The sequence below is a fragment of the Alosa pseudoharengus genome, unplaced genomic scaffold, assembly GCF_046254945.1.
Source record: "Alosa pseudoharengus isolate Yale_2024_CS ecotype anadromous, Long Island Sound unplaced genomic scaffold, YU_APseudo_1.1 YU_APseudo_1.1_scf_2, whole genome shotgun sequence".
In the NCBI taxonomy this organism is placed as follows: Eukaryota; Metazoa; Chordata; class Actinopteri; order Clupeiformes; family Clupeidae; genus Alosa; species Alosa pseudoharengus.
Genome location: NW_027468663.1, coordinates 8,592,949 through 8,611,501, shown reverse-complemented (window position 1 = coordinate 8,611,501; position 18,553 = coordinate 8,592,949). Strand labels below are relative to the sequence as shown.

At 42.3% G+C, this 18,553-nt stretch overlaps 1 protein-coding gene across 1 annotated transcript; it reads right to left on the bottom strand.

Moving 5' to 3' along the window:
• Nucleotides 1–1,853: 1,853 nt before the first annotated feature.
• On the bottom strand, nucleotides 1,854–7,169 carry LOC143135455 (uncharacterized). The gene is made up of 15 exons (XM_076296120.1): nucleotides 6,714–7,169; nucleotides 5,645–5,743; nucleotides 5,486–5,563; nucleotides 5,294–5,371; nucleotides 5,115–5,210; nucleotides 4,620–4,935; nucleotides 4,220–4,505; nucleotides 4,080–4,103; nucleotides 3,427–3,636; nucleotides 3,174–3,265; nucleotides 2,968–3,072; nucleotides 2,751–2,865; nucleotides 2,596–2,677; nucleotides 2,220–2,384; nucleotides 1,854–2,127 (listed from the first exon to the last, which is right to left on the bottom strand). The coding sequence occupies exons 1-15, from the start codon at nucleotides 6,899–6,901 to the stop codon at nucleotides 1,854–1,856; spliced, it is 2,208 nt and encodes a 735-aa protein (XP_076152235.1). The 5' UTR covers nucleotides 6,902–7,169.
• Between the last annotated feature and the right edge of the window lie 11,384 nt (nucleotides 7,170–18,553).

Sequence of the window (18,553 nt, the reverse complement as noted above, 5' to 3'; positions counted from 1 at the left end):
CGAGTGCTAGCTTTGTCCAAATTATGGACATTAAAGGGACACCAGGCAAGCCTGAGTGTTTTTTTCCTCAACGAAGCTCCCCCTAGTGTCTGTGAGTAAATGCGTTCAAACACACTGTCGTGAAAACGAACTGCTGTCCCTCCCCCCTCCAAGTACCCCACTCCACGAGCAACCCAGCTGATCAGCTGTAAACCTTGCTGAGCAGAGGAACCGGCTATTTCAAATCCAACTATGTCTACCGAGGTAAGTAAAGTAATATTTTCCAACTGATGGCGAGTTAGTTTTTTTACTGTGTTGTCATGCATAGGCTACTAGTATTTTTTACTGGAAACGAACGATAGCCTATGAGGCGAACTAGGCTACTGCTTTCGTGTTGTTTTTGGGAGAGTGGGCATGAGCATAAAAAAATATCGGAGGCTATATTGTCTAAAGTTATATTAGCGAGGCCTATAATTTCATCTGGTAGAATGACTGTTTACCTTTGCTTGTCTACAAAATTGTGTTGTCATGCATAGGCTGGCCCCTACTAGTATTTTTTTACTGGGAACGAACGATAGCCTATGAACGAGGCGAACTAGGCTACTGCTTTCGTGTTGTTTTTGGGAGAGTGGGCATGAGCATAAAAAAATATCGGAGGCTAATATTTGTCTAAAGTTATATTAGCGAGGTCTATAATTTCTGGTAGAATGACGGTTTACCTTTGCTTGTCTAAGATAATATCATAACGTTTCTTCTAGCTCGATCATGATGCAACGTTTTTATTGCCTATTATCAGACGCATTGACTTAGTGACATAAAATAAAAGTGTAAGCCATCGTAATTCAACTCATAAATGTAAAGTAAGTGAGATATTGTCAACTGTTTTGTGATATTGCAGGAATCAACGTCAGCCTCAGCCTCAGCCTCGGAGTACATTGCTCAGGCCATTGGTGGTAGGCCGACTTCAAGGCCGGTCAGACAGAGAACCCCCAGGACGGGGAGGAGTGCTAGACTGGATGCTGAGGAAGAGAGAAGACTGCAGGATCTTCAAGAAAGAAGAATCAATGAAATGAAGGTTTGTCAAATAGTGTAACTAGACCAGAGATGCCTTTTTATTTTGTTGAAAGACCTGTGTAATCATGCAGATTATTTTGTGTTTTAGGATACACTTCATTCACTTGATGCCTCACAGAAGGACCTGATCTTAGAGAGAGTTATAACCAGGTCCCCGGGGGTGATGTTCGACGTCTTATCATTTCTGGAGGTGCCCCTGCGTCCTGACCCTGAACCTGCCGGACTCCACTGGTGTGTCTGTGGAAACTGTCGGGAGATGAACACGGACCTGGAGAGGAAATGCTGGCGGCAACGTCCACAGAATTGCATAAGTAAAATGGCCTACATGGACTTTTATATTTTAGATGAGGGTGTGTTGCAGCTGGCCAGGGCAGCCTGGAATGATATATTTGCACTAGCCGATAATGCAGAACCTGGGATGGAACAGCGCCAGTTTAGACATGCAGCCTATAGGCAGTTTGTGTTGTGGCAGCACGGCCGCCTGGGTGTGGGCAACAGAGTAGTTATACCCAGCTGCTGTGTTTGCCGGATAAGGGACACTTTCCCTGACCCCAGAGGGCAGTACACCGGCTTCAGGGTGACCCGCCTAGCATAATTCTTCACAATACTTGCTGCATAGCAGTTGTTATCATATTGTAAATAGTTTGTTACCATACACATTGTAAAAGTTCTTACCACCTTTCATCCCAACTTTATGTATATGTTGTTTTTCACAGTACATTTGTAAATAAAAAATATTTTGGACAAAGTTTCAGAATCAATTCTTTATTATTTACATGTATATGCCATATGAAAACTGTTCAATTGTCCTCCAATTCTCTGGGACCACGGTCCCCTCGTGAGACATGAATCGCCACTAGTTCTGATGTGGGAGGTGGCTGTTGTGGAGCAAGTACACCCAGACGCCTTGGGTCATCAGGCCTTAGCGTCTGTTTGCGGGGAAGACCAGACCCACTTCCCATTCTCCTGGCAAGAATGGCCCTCTGGATCTCTGGAATGTACGTGTACTGCTTTTTCTCCTTCATCGTGTACACGCTCCAACTCTTTGATTTCTTGTTGTACTTCCGTCTGTAACTAGAGAGCAAGAACAATTTGTGTTTGTCGTTAGTCATTCTACAAGGTAAAAAAAAAAAGAAAAACCATAACCATGTCACAAAAATACCTACATTTTCTGTCCATCTTGGTTGCGTGCAGGGCGGCGTTGATTGTGTTTATTATAATCAATGGCTGCCAGCAATGTCCGAGTCTTGTATACAAACGGAGAGTAGGCCATGCGCTTTGCTGCATACATCAAAATATGATTTTGGAATGACTCCAAATCAGATGTGGTCCTGTGTGGGTGGGAGACATAATTACAACAACACTCGTGGTAATACATGTGTTGTTTTGTTATATATATATAAAAAATGAAATCCACATTACAGATTACACTGAAATAAGGTCAACTATGCTGCATTTGAAACATGACGAACACTTGAGTGAGAAATACTGGAAATTCAAAAATAACTTGGGTGAACACAATCATGTCTTACATATATTTACCTGAAGTTTAGGAATTTCTTTACCAGGATCAGCCATCTTTTGTCAAGGACAACAGCAGTAAGTGCCTTGTGAGCAGCTGAACCTATAGTCATAACACAGTCAGTAAAACATTCACATACAGTGTTGAATTCTGCACCAGTATTGGTTGAAATTACCTTGTATGATCCAAGGCTTGTTCTGGCTGTCTTCATCCAGTGGCTCATGTTCACAGCAACTGGTTGCCCAAGAGTGCTCATTGCAGACATGGTGAAGTACACCAACCCACATCATCTGCATAAAAAAAGTTATACAGTGCATGGAGCAACAAACATGTTCTGCTAGCATGTCAACTAAACTGTCCTAATCAACACATTTGTTCCCCCTCAACCATACCTTGAGTTGCTCCTCTGTGTCCGCATGCTTGCTGCAGTACCAAAAGTGGTTGACTATGTCCTTGATCCATGGCTGAATACCAGTCTGATTTTTCACGGTCCCAGCCTGATCAAGGTACACAAGGTACACAATAGCTAGCTTCTTTTCACAACACCAGGACAACATATAGAAACTGGTCACATGTCTGTAAATGTACTGATGCATACCCGTCGAAGCCTCTTGCTCAGGCTCTTAGCTGCATGCCAGATATCCAATGAGTGCTGAATACCCCACGCTTTATATTTGCCACGCTCCGGATCTATAACAAAGAGAGGCCATGAAAACAATGTAAACAAAAATGATACGTTTTTTAAAATTCTTTTTACATATATGTTAAAAATGAGGCCCTGTGGGAACAGCGATCAAACATGAACTTGGGACGGTCTTTATGACTTCACCATAACCAAAAGTTCTCCTTACTCAGTAATGCGGTGATTTGTGGGTGGGCATCAGTGACCACTTCCTTTATAGAAAGCTCTGGAAGGAGTGCATCCATTGTGCGAACAAAGCACTCCTTCTCCATGATGACTGAGTTTTTATTTGTTTCGCGTTTATCAACGGAAACAATGTGGACCACATCTCTGGAGTCTTGTTCGATTGTGGTGTATGTGCAGAACTGTGCACAATGACCTGAGGCAAAAGCACAACTGTCAGCATATAACTTGTGTACGTTATTACAGAGGCCGTCTGAATAACAGTCAATGAGGAAAGAGGCTTTGATCTAGCAATCATGCTCAGGAGAAAGCAGCAGACATAATTTACACATCCCAATCTCTAACCACAGGAAAAATCTAATTTGGATTATGCAATTCACAAAGGGAGGTGTGAGAGACAGTGGACATTTTGCCTGGACATAGTTTTGTATTTTTAACCTTGAGAGTTGCACCCTATAACAGGCCAAATGTTATGCTAAAAGAACAATCTAACAGTCTCGGAGCAGCCATGACGCTATTTCAGTCTAAAAGCATCATCAACATAAAACCAAAGATATTAGAAGATAATGATAAAGCAGTACCACAGTACATACATAAAAATCTGATCCTCAATTTTGACAGTATGCATACAGAACTTACCAGGAGAATCCATTCTGCCATCGCCTATTGCAAACAGACATTATAAGCATTAGAATCACAGCTTCCAATCATACAGTCATAGCATATCATACAGAATTGTCAGTGTAAAAGTTAGTCAAAGGTGTAAGACTGTTCCTCACCCAGGAGAACAACATGGTCCTTCTGCCGTAAACGGTCTAGGACTTCTGCTCTAGTTTGATCCCAATACTCCTGCACCGGCTCTATGCAGTAAGCATCCTGGATCCTGTAGAATGTGGATTCGGTAACCATCCCCATCGACATAAATTTGAAGAGTAGGGCTACTTTTCTATAGTTGTTCCCGGACAGAAGAATATTGGCAGACAGCATAAAGTCACCGCCCTGCATGCCAAACTTCAAGGTTGGCTGCGAATTCCATTTCCATACGGAGTGTCCGAAAGGGCATAACTAATGTAAAGAAATGGCAATGTTATGTGAGAAACAATAAAAACATACATACAAAAGTGTCAAACAATAACAGCACCCTACATAATTGACTTTTTGACAATTTTCACACCTTACCCATTCTAGAACTACTCCTGTCCCTCGTGTCTTCATGGCAACTTGAAAAGGTTGTGCACCAGAGCATGCTACGCCTAGCACTCTGTCTGCAAAGGTGCACTGTTGCACTGGTAGTTTCAAGTGCATGGCGAGATCAAGCAGATTGTTGTTGTATGTTATGCTGGCAGTTTTACCGACCAGATCATCCTCAGAGAGTACTCTGTGAAGATGTGCGGTGGACTCTGATTCTGGAGCGGGAGGGTCGGGCATGTCTATGTCTAATACGGCCTCATCCACACTGATTTCAGCCAGGTCATTCGCTTTGTCTCCAACCATTCTGAAGAGTTGAATATGCATATTGATCATCTTTACAAAAAATACTTCACATGAAGGATTACATGAGTTCATATTCTAGACAATGTCGTAGAACAGTTTAGAAAGAAATAGGCTGCGCTTTACGACTTACAAATGTAGCTCAACTTCCATCCAAAATTGATAAATAATATGCAAACATACCGTAAATGAAGAGAAGGGACAAAATCCTCATCTGAACTGTCTCCTTCCTCCAAACCCAAGACACTTGGATCAGCCCCAAAATCATCACACTCAATGCTGTTCAGACAACACATACAGATATTTCAGATAGAAGAAAGAGGTAAATGGAAGTAAATGAAAGACTAATGGACAGCACTTACATGGTCTTCCTAAAATCATTAGCCCCCTCTTCATCTGAAGACTCGTGGTGGTGTTCTTCGATGCTCATAGAGTGCATGCTGCGAGCAGAAAAATAGAGACTCCAAAACATAAGCCAACAGCCACAAAAAAGCAGATCAAGAAACCCTCTCTGAAAACTATACACCATACTATCGTATGGCGGTGAACTTCACCTCATTTCCAAATCACCAACTTCTCCCTCTCTAGACAAAGGCTGCACACCAAGCTCAGGAAGATTTACAGGAACATCCCTGAAACGTAAAATAGTGCATAAGTAACTGGAACTACAAAATTACAGGCAGGATAAATAAAGCCTGTGTAAGAAAACATACTGGTCTCGATCTGAGTCTTCTGTGATACTGGAAACAGGTGGTTTTGGTGGTCTGGACTGGGTCTTGCTTGGTGTGGATGTAACCTGCCAGCGCTTGTAACTAGAAAAAATAAGACAGCATTTTTGCAACATTTCTAACATTACATTGTGAAATTGCATGCGTATAGGTAATTGTGGTGGAATGCTTTGAAATTAGGCTACATTTGTCTGTTGACTACACTGCTGGGGGTGAGTGGATAAAGTGTGTGTGTGTGTGTGTTGTTTGGAGGGCGGGAGGGGGTTGTAGTGTCACTAACAGTAACTTGGTCAGCCCACGTAACTTATTTGCAAACAAGACGGTCGTGGAAAATATTCTGAGACTGGGGTTCATTGTAGGCGGTGTGTACGTACAGTAGCTGACGAGGATTTGTAGCATATTATGGATCAATACAGAATGCGATCGGTGACTCATCGACTTCTACACTATGAAGCACACTGCAAAAAAGCTACACCAGCGCCAAATAAAAGCAACACCTGGATGCAACATGGAAGCTAAATTAGCCACATAGAAGGGAATCATGCTAGATCAAGCAAAAATCTCCGCTAGCCACTTTACCAAAAAACACTGACGCGTGGCCACAAAAAGAGAGGAGGGGAATAAGAACTGTGATCTACCTAAAAAACAATACCCATGTTTGCTAGCAAACACACAGAGACATCATCCATCTAGCTAGAACAAGCCAAATTCTCCGCCCGCTAGCCACTTAGCTCGCTGAGAACTGCGACGATCGTAGAAATTCTTGGAATGTAAGTCTTTCTACCAATAAAACACTATGACGCGTGGCCACACAAAAAAGAATAGAGGTGTAAGAAATACCTAAAAAACAATACCCATGTTTGCTAGCAAACACACTACGATCTCCGCTAGCCACCTAGCTACCACTGTAGCTAACAGACATTCATAGAAATATCAAAGATACTTCATCAACCGTCTCTGGAAATAGGCTACAGTAAACAACACATTTACAGATAATAACGAACGCAATGAAAGTACAACCATACACAAAGTAAAATATCAAAGTGTTACTTACAAGCGTAAAAGCAAGAATGCGAGGTCTGCATCTGTCTTGGAGCCTTCTCTGTCTTTCAGCTCTCGCCATTCTGAAAAAGCTTGACCAAGGTTGATACGTGTGTGAGCCCTCGCTCGGTCTGAAGCTCTTTTCCTCTTCTTTCCATCTTCCGTCAAGGGTTTTCGCTGCTTCTTCGCTGGCTCTGCCATTACACGTTTGTAAAAATCGCTAGCCGGGTTTCGTTAGCCTGCCTCTGAACTGGGGATATTTGCCGTAAACAGATCCTGCTTCTCGCGATGAATGAGACTTTGTGAGCCTGAAGGACTCCGGGTCGGTGTTCCGAACTTGCAAGCGGGATATTCTTCCTACAGGCAGTAGGGGCGGGCGAGAGACTCTTCATTCGCCCTGTAATGAGTCATTTAACCATATACAGACTTACGAAGATGATTAATTAACACGAAAACGTTGCCTGGTGTCCCTTTAAACCTGCTAGACTAGCCAGTACATTAAACCTGTATAACATAGCATTTCCTTGAGTTGACAATAACGTTTTACTTACGGACTGAGCACTGGTCGTAGACTGCCACGATGGTAGCTGTTATAGACTAATGTTAGCTTCATGGCATGAACTTTGCTTGGCTAGCGAGTGCTAGCATTGTCCAAATGGGCATTAAACCTGTATAACATAGCATTTCCTTGAGTGAAGATCACTGTCAAAAGATCCAATGATTGGGCAAATCCAAGTACAAAATGTATCATTTCACCAAACAATTCCATATAAATATGGACATGACAAAAATGTAGCCCTACTTGAACTTGAGCTATCAGAAACTCACAACTTGAACTCCTATCACAAATTCCATAAAATAGTACAGTGAAAGTTGTTGTAGAGCCCTTAGCTTTTGGGGGTAAGAAAAAGGCCTACAAAACAGCTTTAGTCACTGCAGTCACCAGCACGTGCAGACTAGTGCTGTGCACATTAATGCTGCCTTTTTGCATTTACAGTGCCCGGTACAACTCGTTTTACAACCACAGTGCACAAGCTCATAGCATAGCATGAAGGACTTGGTAACTGTGGGCTAGGAACCAAGGCAAGGTTCCATATGTTAGCCTGGTGCATTGCTCTTTTAATGTGTTGCCTCAAAGCAGCTTTTAAGTAATACAGATCCCGTTTACACGAAGGGAACACGCAGATATTTCAACTTGGTTTGGCCTCTCATTTACACAAAAACGATTTGGAAAACCAATGGGCATCATTGGACCATTAAACCACACAATGATCCAAAACATATGGCCAAAGAAGGCAAGAAATGGTTAACTGAGCACAATATCAACATTTTAGAGTGGCAGAGCCAGAGTCCAGACCTCAATCAGTCAAAAAAGTGAGCACAAGGCCAGAGTGATGGCAAATAATCGTTTCTGACTGAAAACCCTGATTGCTGTTAAAAAGGTGTAGTCTAGAATCATTGTGGAGACATGGAGAGGCTTGGTAGATAATATAAGAACCATTTTGAGAGTTGTGAATGCAAATAAATATGTTTTCATTGATTATTTAAAAAGGGTATGAACTTGTCATTATTCATAAAAATGTTAAAAACGATCAAATCGATTTTTTTTTTATTCAATGTTTCTACCACATTGTATTACAACCTTTTGGCATGTGGCAGTGTATTTTCAGTCAGAACACACATATTGGTTAAGAAAAAAATCAACATTACATCAATATTTGGCAGGGGTATGAATAATTTTGTTCTTAACTGTATACAGGATAACAGAAGTAGATGTTTTGCCAGTGATCTTCACTGCACTTAATGATGTTGACCTCTTGAGAGTGCTATCAATGCAATAGATGAGTTCCTCATGCCCAGAAACATGGAAAAACATATTTAGTTTATATTTCTATCACATTTAGATCCTAAGATACACCCATTTCTTAGCCTAGAAATCTAGACGCGCCCCTAGGGCTAGTCTAGCAACTCTCCGTTGGCTTGTGAGCTCCAGATATCGAAACTTCTCCGGGCCAATGAAATTGTGTATAGAGTCGTTAGGTGGGCTTAACATAATGATTGATGGCAGAGTTGCAACGGTTTGGCTTGAATTCCCTGCTACTTGAAAACAAATAAGATGGATGTTGCTGTTGGCGAACAGTGTGACACGAGTTAAGCTTTTATTAAGTTGGCAAACGTTTGAACTAGCCAACTAGCTCCGCTGGTGGGAAACGCATGGGACTCATAGCGCTGCCGCTGTCCTATTGCGTGCAGAGGGAATTTGAAAGACAACTGATTATCCCGCCCCTCGGACTGAGCACTGGGAACGGTGAGTGTCCAGACCCTACATGTTAATGTGGGTCTGGCTCGTCAGGCTACCCATTTCTAATTTCGGGCCTAGAAATTTCATATCACAGAGGTACAGGTAAATTACAGGATAGTAGAAGTAGATGTCCATAAACCCCTCAGTAATTCTTTTCCCATCTCATATGACAACAAAATTAAAAAAATATTTTGAGCCTGGCTTTATCAGACAATCTGATTTTGTTTTTTAAAATGTATGCAAATTAGCACATTTTTAATGATAAGGCCTAATTTGCATATTTAAACATTAAAATATAAAAAAACTTTCAATAGATTTTTTCTTAGCTTAACATGAGTAATCAACTGAAAAAGTTTCATGGTGATATATATTATTTACATTTTTTACTCCATTCACCTGTAGTGTCACAACATATTACAGAGGTCAGTGACCTCTATCTGACCTCAGAGGTCAAACTGTGAATGCCTCCAGATCTTAAATTAAAGCTTAGGTCATCAAGAACAAATAGTTGGGTCATCTATAGCAGTTCCGTGACCGTGGAGAGCGAAGGTTCGTTTCTCACTAGATTTGTCATCTATAAAGGTTAAAGAAAAAAATTAGCTGGGGTGCCCCTCACAAAAATGTGGGAAAATTTTGTGAGAGCCCTATATCCAAAATGGCTGCCGTAAGCCAAGCTGGATATTAACTTTTTGATGGTTTTGCCCATAGTGCTGCATTACACATGGTTTCTGAGACTATTTGGGTCAAGAAATTTATGAATGATGTAGATTTATTGATTTGACCTATTTTGGACCTTCAAATTCAAGATGGCCGCCAATTTCTGGCTCTTTAAATGTCAATTTTTCAAAATTGTCATAAAGCTGTAATATTAGGCGCAAATGGAAGATCTGCTCAAACTAATTATTTATTTGAATGAACTAAAAAGATTCTCCATCTGAATCTGTTGAATCTCCACACCGACTCATTACATTACATTACATTTGGCAGACGTTTTTTTAGCCAAAGTTACAACATGGTAAACAGTTTAAAGCTTTAGAACAATTCTTTCAACAATACTAGAACAATTTAAAACAATGTAAAAAGGTAGAGCACAAAAGGAGTGAGTGAGGTTTTTATACAGTCAAGTGTCAGTTGTAGTCCGGTGGTAAGTGCTAGAATTAGCTAGTTGTAAGTAGTGCTACGAGAGCAGATATTTTCTGAAGAGCTGGGTCTTCAGGAGTTTTTTGAAGATGGAGAGGGATGTCCCTGCTCTAGTAGGAACTGGTACTGCGTTCCACCAACAAGGAACAACAAATGAAAAAAGTTTGGATTGACCTGAGCGTACCGGTGGCAGAGCTAGACGTCGTAAGTCTGAGGAGCGCAGCGGTCGGGAGGTAGTGAATGAGGGCATTCAAGTAGGTGGGAGCAGAACCAGAGACTACTTTGTAGGCAAGCATTAGAGACTTGAATTTGATGTGGGCGGCCATAGGTAGCCAGTGTAGCTGGATGAGCAGCGGGGTAAAATGTGCCCTTTTGGGTTGTTTGTAGACCAGGCGCACTGCCGCGTTCTGGTCTGGGTCATCTGAAGGGGTTTCACTGTGCAGGCTGGGAGACCTGTCAGGAAGGCGTTACAGTAGTCGAGTTGTGAGATGACTATTGCCTGTACCAGGAGCTGGGTAGCATCTTGAGTCAAGTAAGTCTTGATTTTCCATATGTTGTAGAGTGCGAAACGGCTAGTTGGTTGTCGAGAACGACTCCTACATTTCTTGCAGCCCTGTAGGTATGATGCCATGATGTATAGTAGGTTTAGCTGGGAGGACCAGCAGTTTGGTTTTTGAGAGGTTTAGCAGGAGGTGGTTTGCCTTCATCCATGTAGATATGTCTGAGAGGCAATCCAAGATCCATGCCGAGACCAAGGGGTCATACGGTGGAAAGGACATATAGAGCTGTGTGTCGTCTGCATAGCAGTGGTATGGGAAGCCATGCGATAACCTGTCACAAAAAGGTGGTGTAGATAGCAAAGAGAAGAGGGCCCAGCACTGAGCCCTGGGGGACCCCTGTGGTGAGATAGTGAGGTGCGGACAGCTGTCCAAGCCATGATATGTTAAACGAGCATTCTGTGAGGTAGGATTCAAACCAGGAGAGAGCAAAACTGGAGTTTCCCATGTTTAAGAGTATAGAGAGAAGGATGCGGTGACTAACATTGTCAAAGGCAGCCGATAAGTCAAGTACAATGAGTTCGGATGACCGCGTGGTCGCCTTGGGTTCCTTTAAGGCTTCTCTTACAGACAGCAGAGCCATTTCAGTTGAGTGGCCCCTCTTGAACCCAGATTGATTTAGATCCAGAAGGTTGTTCGGCGAGAGGAATTCCGAGACCTGTTTGGAGACTGCTTGTTCAATACCTTTGGATAGGAAAGGTAGGAGTAAAGCAGGACGGTAGTTCTCAACTTGAGCAGGGTTGAGAGAAGTTTTCTTAAGTAACGGTGTTACCCGGGCCATTTTGAATGCTGTTAGAAATCAGGCATGAAAACGGGTCGGGTGAAAAAGGTGAGAAGGACGCGCGAAGTGGGAAATGGCCGTTTCATAGCAAAACAGGCGCGAGTGACATTGTTGTCAATAGTGCATAGCTTCCATGGAGTATGAAGTTGCCTAAAACCAGAGATTTATGAAGAAAACAAACTACAAAATGACAAATTTTTACAAAAAAATACTTATTATTTCTTCTTTTTGGCTTGGGCCTAAGTGTGAAGGGGCCCACTTGCGCTGTTTGGCAACATGCTTCAGCCTGGCCCTCCTCTCCTCCTCAGTAATCTACATGAGTTTTCTTTCTTTCTTTCTTTCTTTGTGCCTGAAGTTATCAGACATTTCTGAAGATTTCATAGGCCTAATGGACACTTCATAGTAGACTATTAGAATAAGTCTGAATATTTGTTGGAACAAACCAGGTAATAAATAAACTTGGGCAGGGTAGACTAGGCCAGTGTTTTTCAACCTTTTTTGTGCCACGGCACACTTTTGACACATAAAATGTCCCACGGCACACTAACATCCTGTGTGAAGAAAAAATAAACATACCATAGCCTAAAATTTCAAATAATACACAGATATGGCCTTATTATGGCTTCTATGCAAGACCTGCTCAATAAAACAAGCGCCCTCTGTTTCATTTGTAGGTGACTATATCTAATTTAATTGTTGTTATGAACTGGATATGTGATGATTCTGTGAATACTGGATATGGGGCCCCCGTTGTACAATACCTGCATAACACAAATAGTGCAATCATACAATCAATGAGGGCATGTGGTCATAAATTATTTGATGCAACAATTGCTTTTCTGGACCAGTGAGTGACATTTGGGTAATTTTCTGGGGCACACCTGATGATCTCTCACGGCACACTAGTGTGCCCCGACACAGTGGTTGAAAAACACTGGACTAGGCTTTAATTTGTAAAACTGGTTTGAAATGTTTTAACCTGCAGCTAGGCTAGATTGTGGCATTGTGCTAGTGTGTCAGGCCACTGAGCGTTTCTTAAAAGACGGCATTACCATGTCAAACACTGTTTTTGTCTCCGAACTTGACAAAACGCACCAGCCCAGTTTAGGAGCATTTAATTCAACTATTTAGTTATTCACATTAGCCTTTGGTATACTGATAAAGTAGCCTATGCCTATTTGCTTCACCATTTGTCGATCTAGATGGCTCAAACTGCACGTATTCTTCATCAAATGAACTCGTTATGTCTATATTTCTGTCCAATATCGTTAACTTTAACAACAGCCTATGCTACGTTGCTACACCAATCTCAATGTCTTTTTCTGACAGAAGTTGAACGTTTCAACTAGCCCACCTGTGACATCAATAAGCATCTCTCCTCGCCGGGCTCACATTCCAGCTGACATTTCAGACGCATATATCTGTAGTCACACAGACAGGGAGGCTATTCCAGCGCAAGCGTTCTGTTCGCGTTGCATCCGCGGCAAAATTTAGCTTCCACTGTTTCATAGGCTAAATGCATAGGGGCTGCATTCACATAATCGTTGCTGGATCAGACAAGTTTTTAATTGGTCTCTTGTCTTACAACGCATCAAGATGCGTTCGCGTCTGCGCGTGATTTGTAAACTCAGTTGTAACCCCCCCCCCCCTCCTACAATATTTTCTCATCGGATCTGTGCGAACCACGTAAGTCCCCTATTTTGGATTCAAAACGGCGAATTTCGCCGAAAGGTGAGGAGTTTTCATGCCTGAGTTAAGTCAACTTACTGTAAAACATGTATAACATGTAAAACTATGAATATAAACTTGAAACGAAGGCCAAATGGTCTTTAGTATTTCTCTTCTTAATACAACATTAAAACATAAAAAAATCTTAATACAACATTAAACAAAACAAAAAACATGAGAGAGATAGAGTGTGAGTGTGTGAGAAAGAGATATTTCAGATTCTACAACAGCTTATAGTTGCAATGGAGAAACGTCAACATATCCACATGCTCAGCACTTAGGCTTGCCCTACATTGAGGCAATGTTCCCAGCAGCAGAGAACAAGCGCTCTGAGGGTGTTGATGTTGCTGGGATCCCCAAGAAAGACTTTGCCAGCTGTGGCAGGTTGGATATCTTGCTTGATTTAATTTCCACCATGGCAGTGGATTCTCCTTCTTAGAAATAGGCTGTTCACCAAAATACTCCAAGACCTCCCTCTGCACCGCTCTGCTCATTCTCACCCTCTCCTTCATCCTCAGATGATGATACCAGAATACTTTTCTGATGTGATCCACCTGTAGTGAGTGTAGCTGATGTGGTGGCAGTGGCTTCCTCTACCCTTACACGTGTCTGTTTTGAGTCATTTTTGACAGCTAGTGCCATTGATTGAATACTACCTTAAACACCTCTTCCGCAGGCAAGAACTTCAGTTTTCTAAACCTGGGGTCCAAAGCAGCAGCCAGAAGGACAGGGTTGGGAGCATCAGGTAGAAATTGATACAGCCCTTGCCACCTCTCTGTGATCTGCTCTGCAGCAGAAGCCTGAAATGCCTTCACTGCTGCAGTTTCAAGTTCTGCAGTCAGTGTGGACTTTTTAAGGTTTTGGACCAGCTGTGGAAGGGCAGAGAGGGTGACATACTGTTCTCCACTAAGAAACTCTGTAGCTCCTTCAAATGGCCCAAGGACCTGTGACAACTCTGCACTGATGTTCCACTGCTCTGGCTTTAGATCCAGGTAGTGGTGTTTGCCTCTCGGATTGACTGCTGGATCGGAGAGAGCTGCTGTCACAGGCCATCGCTGTTCCAGGAGTCTTGATAACATGTGATACCGGGTACTGACATCCTGTATCAACATGAGTGGTGGCTTTCCCAACTGCTGTTGTTTTTCTTTGAGCTTAGTGCAGGCCAGTTCACTCTTTTTGAAGTGTTCCACTAGGCACCTAGCAGAACCTACACAACTGGCAATTGTTTTATTGTTTTTGAGTGTGCTCTGCACAACTAAATTTAATGTATGCCCTGCACATTTCACAGAAGCCCACCCATGCCTCTCTCTAAGAATTATTCCTGCTGCCACCACATTTGCCCCATTATCGTGGACAACTGCCTTTACCTTTTCAAATGGAATCTGAAATTTGGCAGTTGTCTCCTCTAGCCAGTCTGCAATGTTGGCTGCAGTGTGTCTCTCTTCTAGGGGCATTGTGGTTAGGGAGAGGGACTTCATCTCCCAATCTTCCCCCAAGAAGTGGCATGTCACCCCCAGGTAGGCCTCTGTTGCCACACTGGTCCAAATGTCTGTTGTCAGGGCAACACACTCTGTTTGCTTTAAGACAGCTTGCAATTTCTCTGTGATCTCTCTGTATTTCTTCTCCATCAGTTGTGTGAAATATGTTCTTGATGGCAGGTTGTATTTAGGATTGAAAGTTGAGATCATGTTTCTAAATACCTTGTCCTCCACCATGGACAGTGGCCTCATATCGGTCACGAGCATGTTCAGAATGCTCTCTGTAAAAATTGCAGCCTCTTGAACAGTGCAGACTGAGCTGGGCGAACAAAGCTGTCCATACTGCGTTGTGAAGTGCTGAGAGGGAGAAAAGGAGGAAAAGCAATGTAATTTATATTAATATGCACAACAAGTTTCATGCTGTAATCTAGCCCTGACATCAAAGTAAATATCTGTTTTATGTAGATTTCTACACCTGCAGCATTTACCATTAGGCTACTAACAAATCATATATAATTTCTAGGGTGAGCCTATTTGCTATGGTAACCTAGCAACGTGTGTGTGTTTGTGTGTGCACGCGTGCTGTGCGTGACGGAGAGGGAGAGAGACAAGATGAGGGTGCATGCGTGTGTGTGTGTGTGTGAAGAAGGGGTTCTATAAGTTTACTACTTAAAAACATCGCTAAACATCATATCTAGTCAAACCGCATCACGACATCGCTACAAATACAGTATGCAATTAAAATCAGCGAACATCAATGGAGGCTACTGTAACCTGCGTTGTGTTGAACCTGCGCGATTCAGCCCTGCACACGCCCGGACTCGAACCCGCGTAACAGCAGCACCTCGGATCGGGAGGCGAGTGCGCTAACAATTGAGACAACAACAGACATTTTCTGCCGTTTATGGGGCTCTTGGCTCGCTGCCATCGCGCCAACTAAATTCAGATTGAATGACGCGCTAGTGGTGTGCTTCCTGAACAACGGTCCGTGTGGAACAATCAGATCCCTGCGCGTATAGTACGCATCATATGAATTTAACGAGGCTTAGAGGCAGAGTTTTTGCCTCAAGCAATTTTTGTAATCGAGTTAATCGAGTAACTCGATGAATCGTTTCAGCCCTATTTGCGTGCTATCGTCGGTTGGAAGTTGTTCAAATGGCAAAATTGCACCAGTTTCTGTCTTGCTTATATATTATTCATTGAGGCACGGTGGTTTATGGGATGAGTAGTTCCTTTGCTCGGAAATGAAAATATGTACACAGTCTTGTACCTTTGACTTTTTTTGGACTTTCTCTTCGTTTTTTCACTTGAAATTATATGTTTTATGCTTATGAGTTATGCCGTAGCTGATTAGCCTAAGACATGCTCTAAAACTCTTTAGATACGGATTTTCCAAATCGTCAATGGGAAACTTACTTCCGGAAACTAAGCTCTCTCGGAGGAGGGGTGGGACTGTGATGCTCTATATAGACACTTCCTTTGTATCAGCAACTAATCGCGAAAGTTCAAAAGGTAAGTCTAGGCTGAGAATGGAATCTCATTGGCTGTCTTTCAAGGCTGTTTTCTCAAAATGAGTTTCCTCTCCTAGCCTGGAAAATCCAGACCCATGGTAATCTAGAAAGATTAAAGGGTCTGGCCACGAACAATGTAATTGCCCAACTCGAGGGGCGGCAACAAGCATGCATTTATAAATCTCACTGCACGCAATTGGAAAACACTAGACCATGTTTACTCTGATTGATTTCGGACTTCGACGCAATCGGATAACACTACGACCAATGTGTACTGTCCTTCAATGTTAGAGCCCGACCGATCTATCGGCGGGCCGATATTAGGCATTTTCCAAACTATCGGTATCGGCATTTATAATGGCCGATAAATGAATATGTGTTGGCGTTGTATAGTTTGTCCTCCAGAGGGCACTCTACACCGTCCCTGCTGGCAACACTCGTGTATAACGCGCCACACATCCTGCAACCTGCTGATCCAGCCAGAGTCGGGAAGAGAGAACCAGTTATCCGCGAGTGAGATCATCAGTGAAGTGTGTTCATGGTGATTTGGTCACGAGACATACATTGCTTGAAATAACAATTAAAAGAACATCCCCATCAGTTCTCTTAACTCAAACAAGCATGACAAAATTCGTGAAAACAATGTCCAGTTCTGCTGCTGTTAAATAAGCCGAGAGTGAAGCAGAATTAGCTAGTAATTACGTTACGTTGTTACAGTGTAGTTGACTGTCTGTCCTTTTAACTTTTGACAATGTGACTGAAGATGTATTTCTTTAATAGCGTGACAGTTACAGCAGTGAGACGTAATCTCTCCCCGGCCTGTTATTTTGAAAGCGTATGTTTGCAGTATGACGTTATCCATTGCTAAATTAGGGCTCATCATAGACTAGCTAACCACAAAGCTAGCTAATGCTATTAATATCAGTGGAAGACCGCTAACGTTAACATTAATGAGCTTGGAAACCACAACGAACTTATTCTGCCTAAATAAAGTAATGATTTATTACTAGTATATCTGTAGTTACAGTCCCTGCATTGTAAAATGTAAATTAGACGTGAGAGGAGTGAACATTTAGACATAGAGAAAAAGTATCAAACGTAGCTTGTGCATAAAAGTTAGCTTTTCTTTTACACGTGTGTGAAATCCAATGATGCCAAGTGTGCGCTTCAGACTGTCGTTCAGCCGCAGCAGAGTTACATAATGGATTTAGATCACTAAATAGTAGGTTTTAGAAGACAGGCAGCAACTGATGATTGAAAATGGTTTGATGTAGCTTGATGGAAATAATTTTAAAAGTGCAGGTAAAGGGATAAGCAAGCTGACATTGTAATTATAAGGTAGCTTATAAGGCAATAGGGACTAATTATTACACACGCACACTCAAACATTTAAGAGTGACCTTTATCTTGTTTAATGATAATACAAATGATGATGATAGTTAGCCTGGTGGGGCCATCCTATATCATTGAGATGTATAGTCTGGCATCGAATCATTCACCTCGCTTAATCCAAGGGGCGGGCAGAGAATTGTCTTTCAAACTGCCTAGGCATGCAATAGGCCAGCGCTACGACCATATCCGTATCCGGTAGGCAAAACGGCAAACACATCCTTCTTAGAAAGGAATGACTTAAGTGCATTGTGTTGCTCAACTTTCAAAGAAAAGCACAAGTCCAACTCCTCCAAAGTTGACGGCAACGCCGATTCAAACAACCGCTCTTCGTTCGCCATAGCCACCTTCCTTGTTGTTCACCGTCACAGGACTGTCGTTATCCTGTTAAGCCCGCCTTAAGACTCTCTAACGAAATAGAGCGCTGTGATTGGAGAACATCCACGGTGTTAAGCCAATAGAAATTCCTATGGTTCGATACTAGACGTACAGGCTGAGCAAATTCTAAAAAGTTTGTTTTTGAAATGCATTATCATATTATTTTAGTCCATACTCATAAATAAGTAAGGGATAATGGACGACACGGTGGTCTGTTTACAGAAGTTAATGCACGGTCGAGGTTGTAAAACGGCCCCGACGAGAAGCGGAGGTTTAAACCTGGTAGTGCATTAACTTCTGTGAACAGAATTATCCATTATCCCGCTTATTCCACTGTTGCCACTTGTGTTGTGTTCATTTCCTGTTACAATTTAAACGTTTTAATCGCTAACACTGTCTTGTTTGTAGAACTAATTTCTCAACTCACAGGACAAACTGCCGTTACTAGTTCTAAATGGATGGTTGCAGTCGTTAGTTCTATCTCTCCCATTGTCAAGCGGGCGTATCCCAATATTCTGATGAACTTTAGCTTTGAAACATCGCTATTTTACTTAGCCTGCTGTTATCCATCTAGCTAAAAGCCACCTCC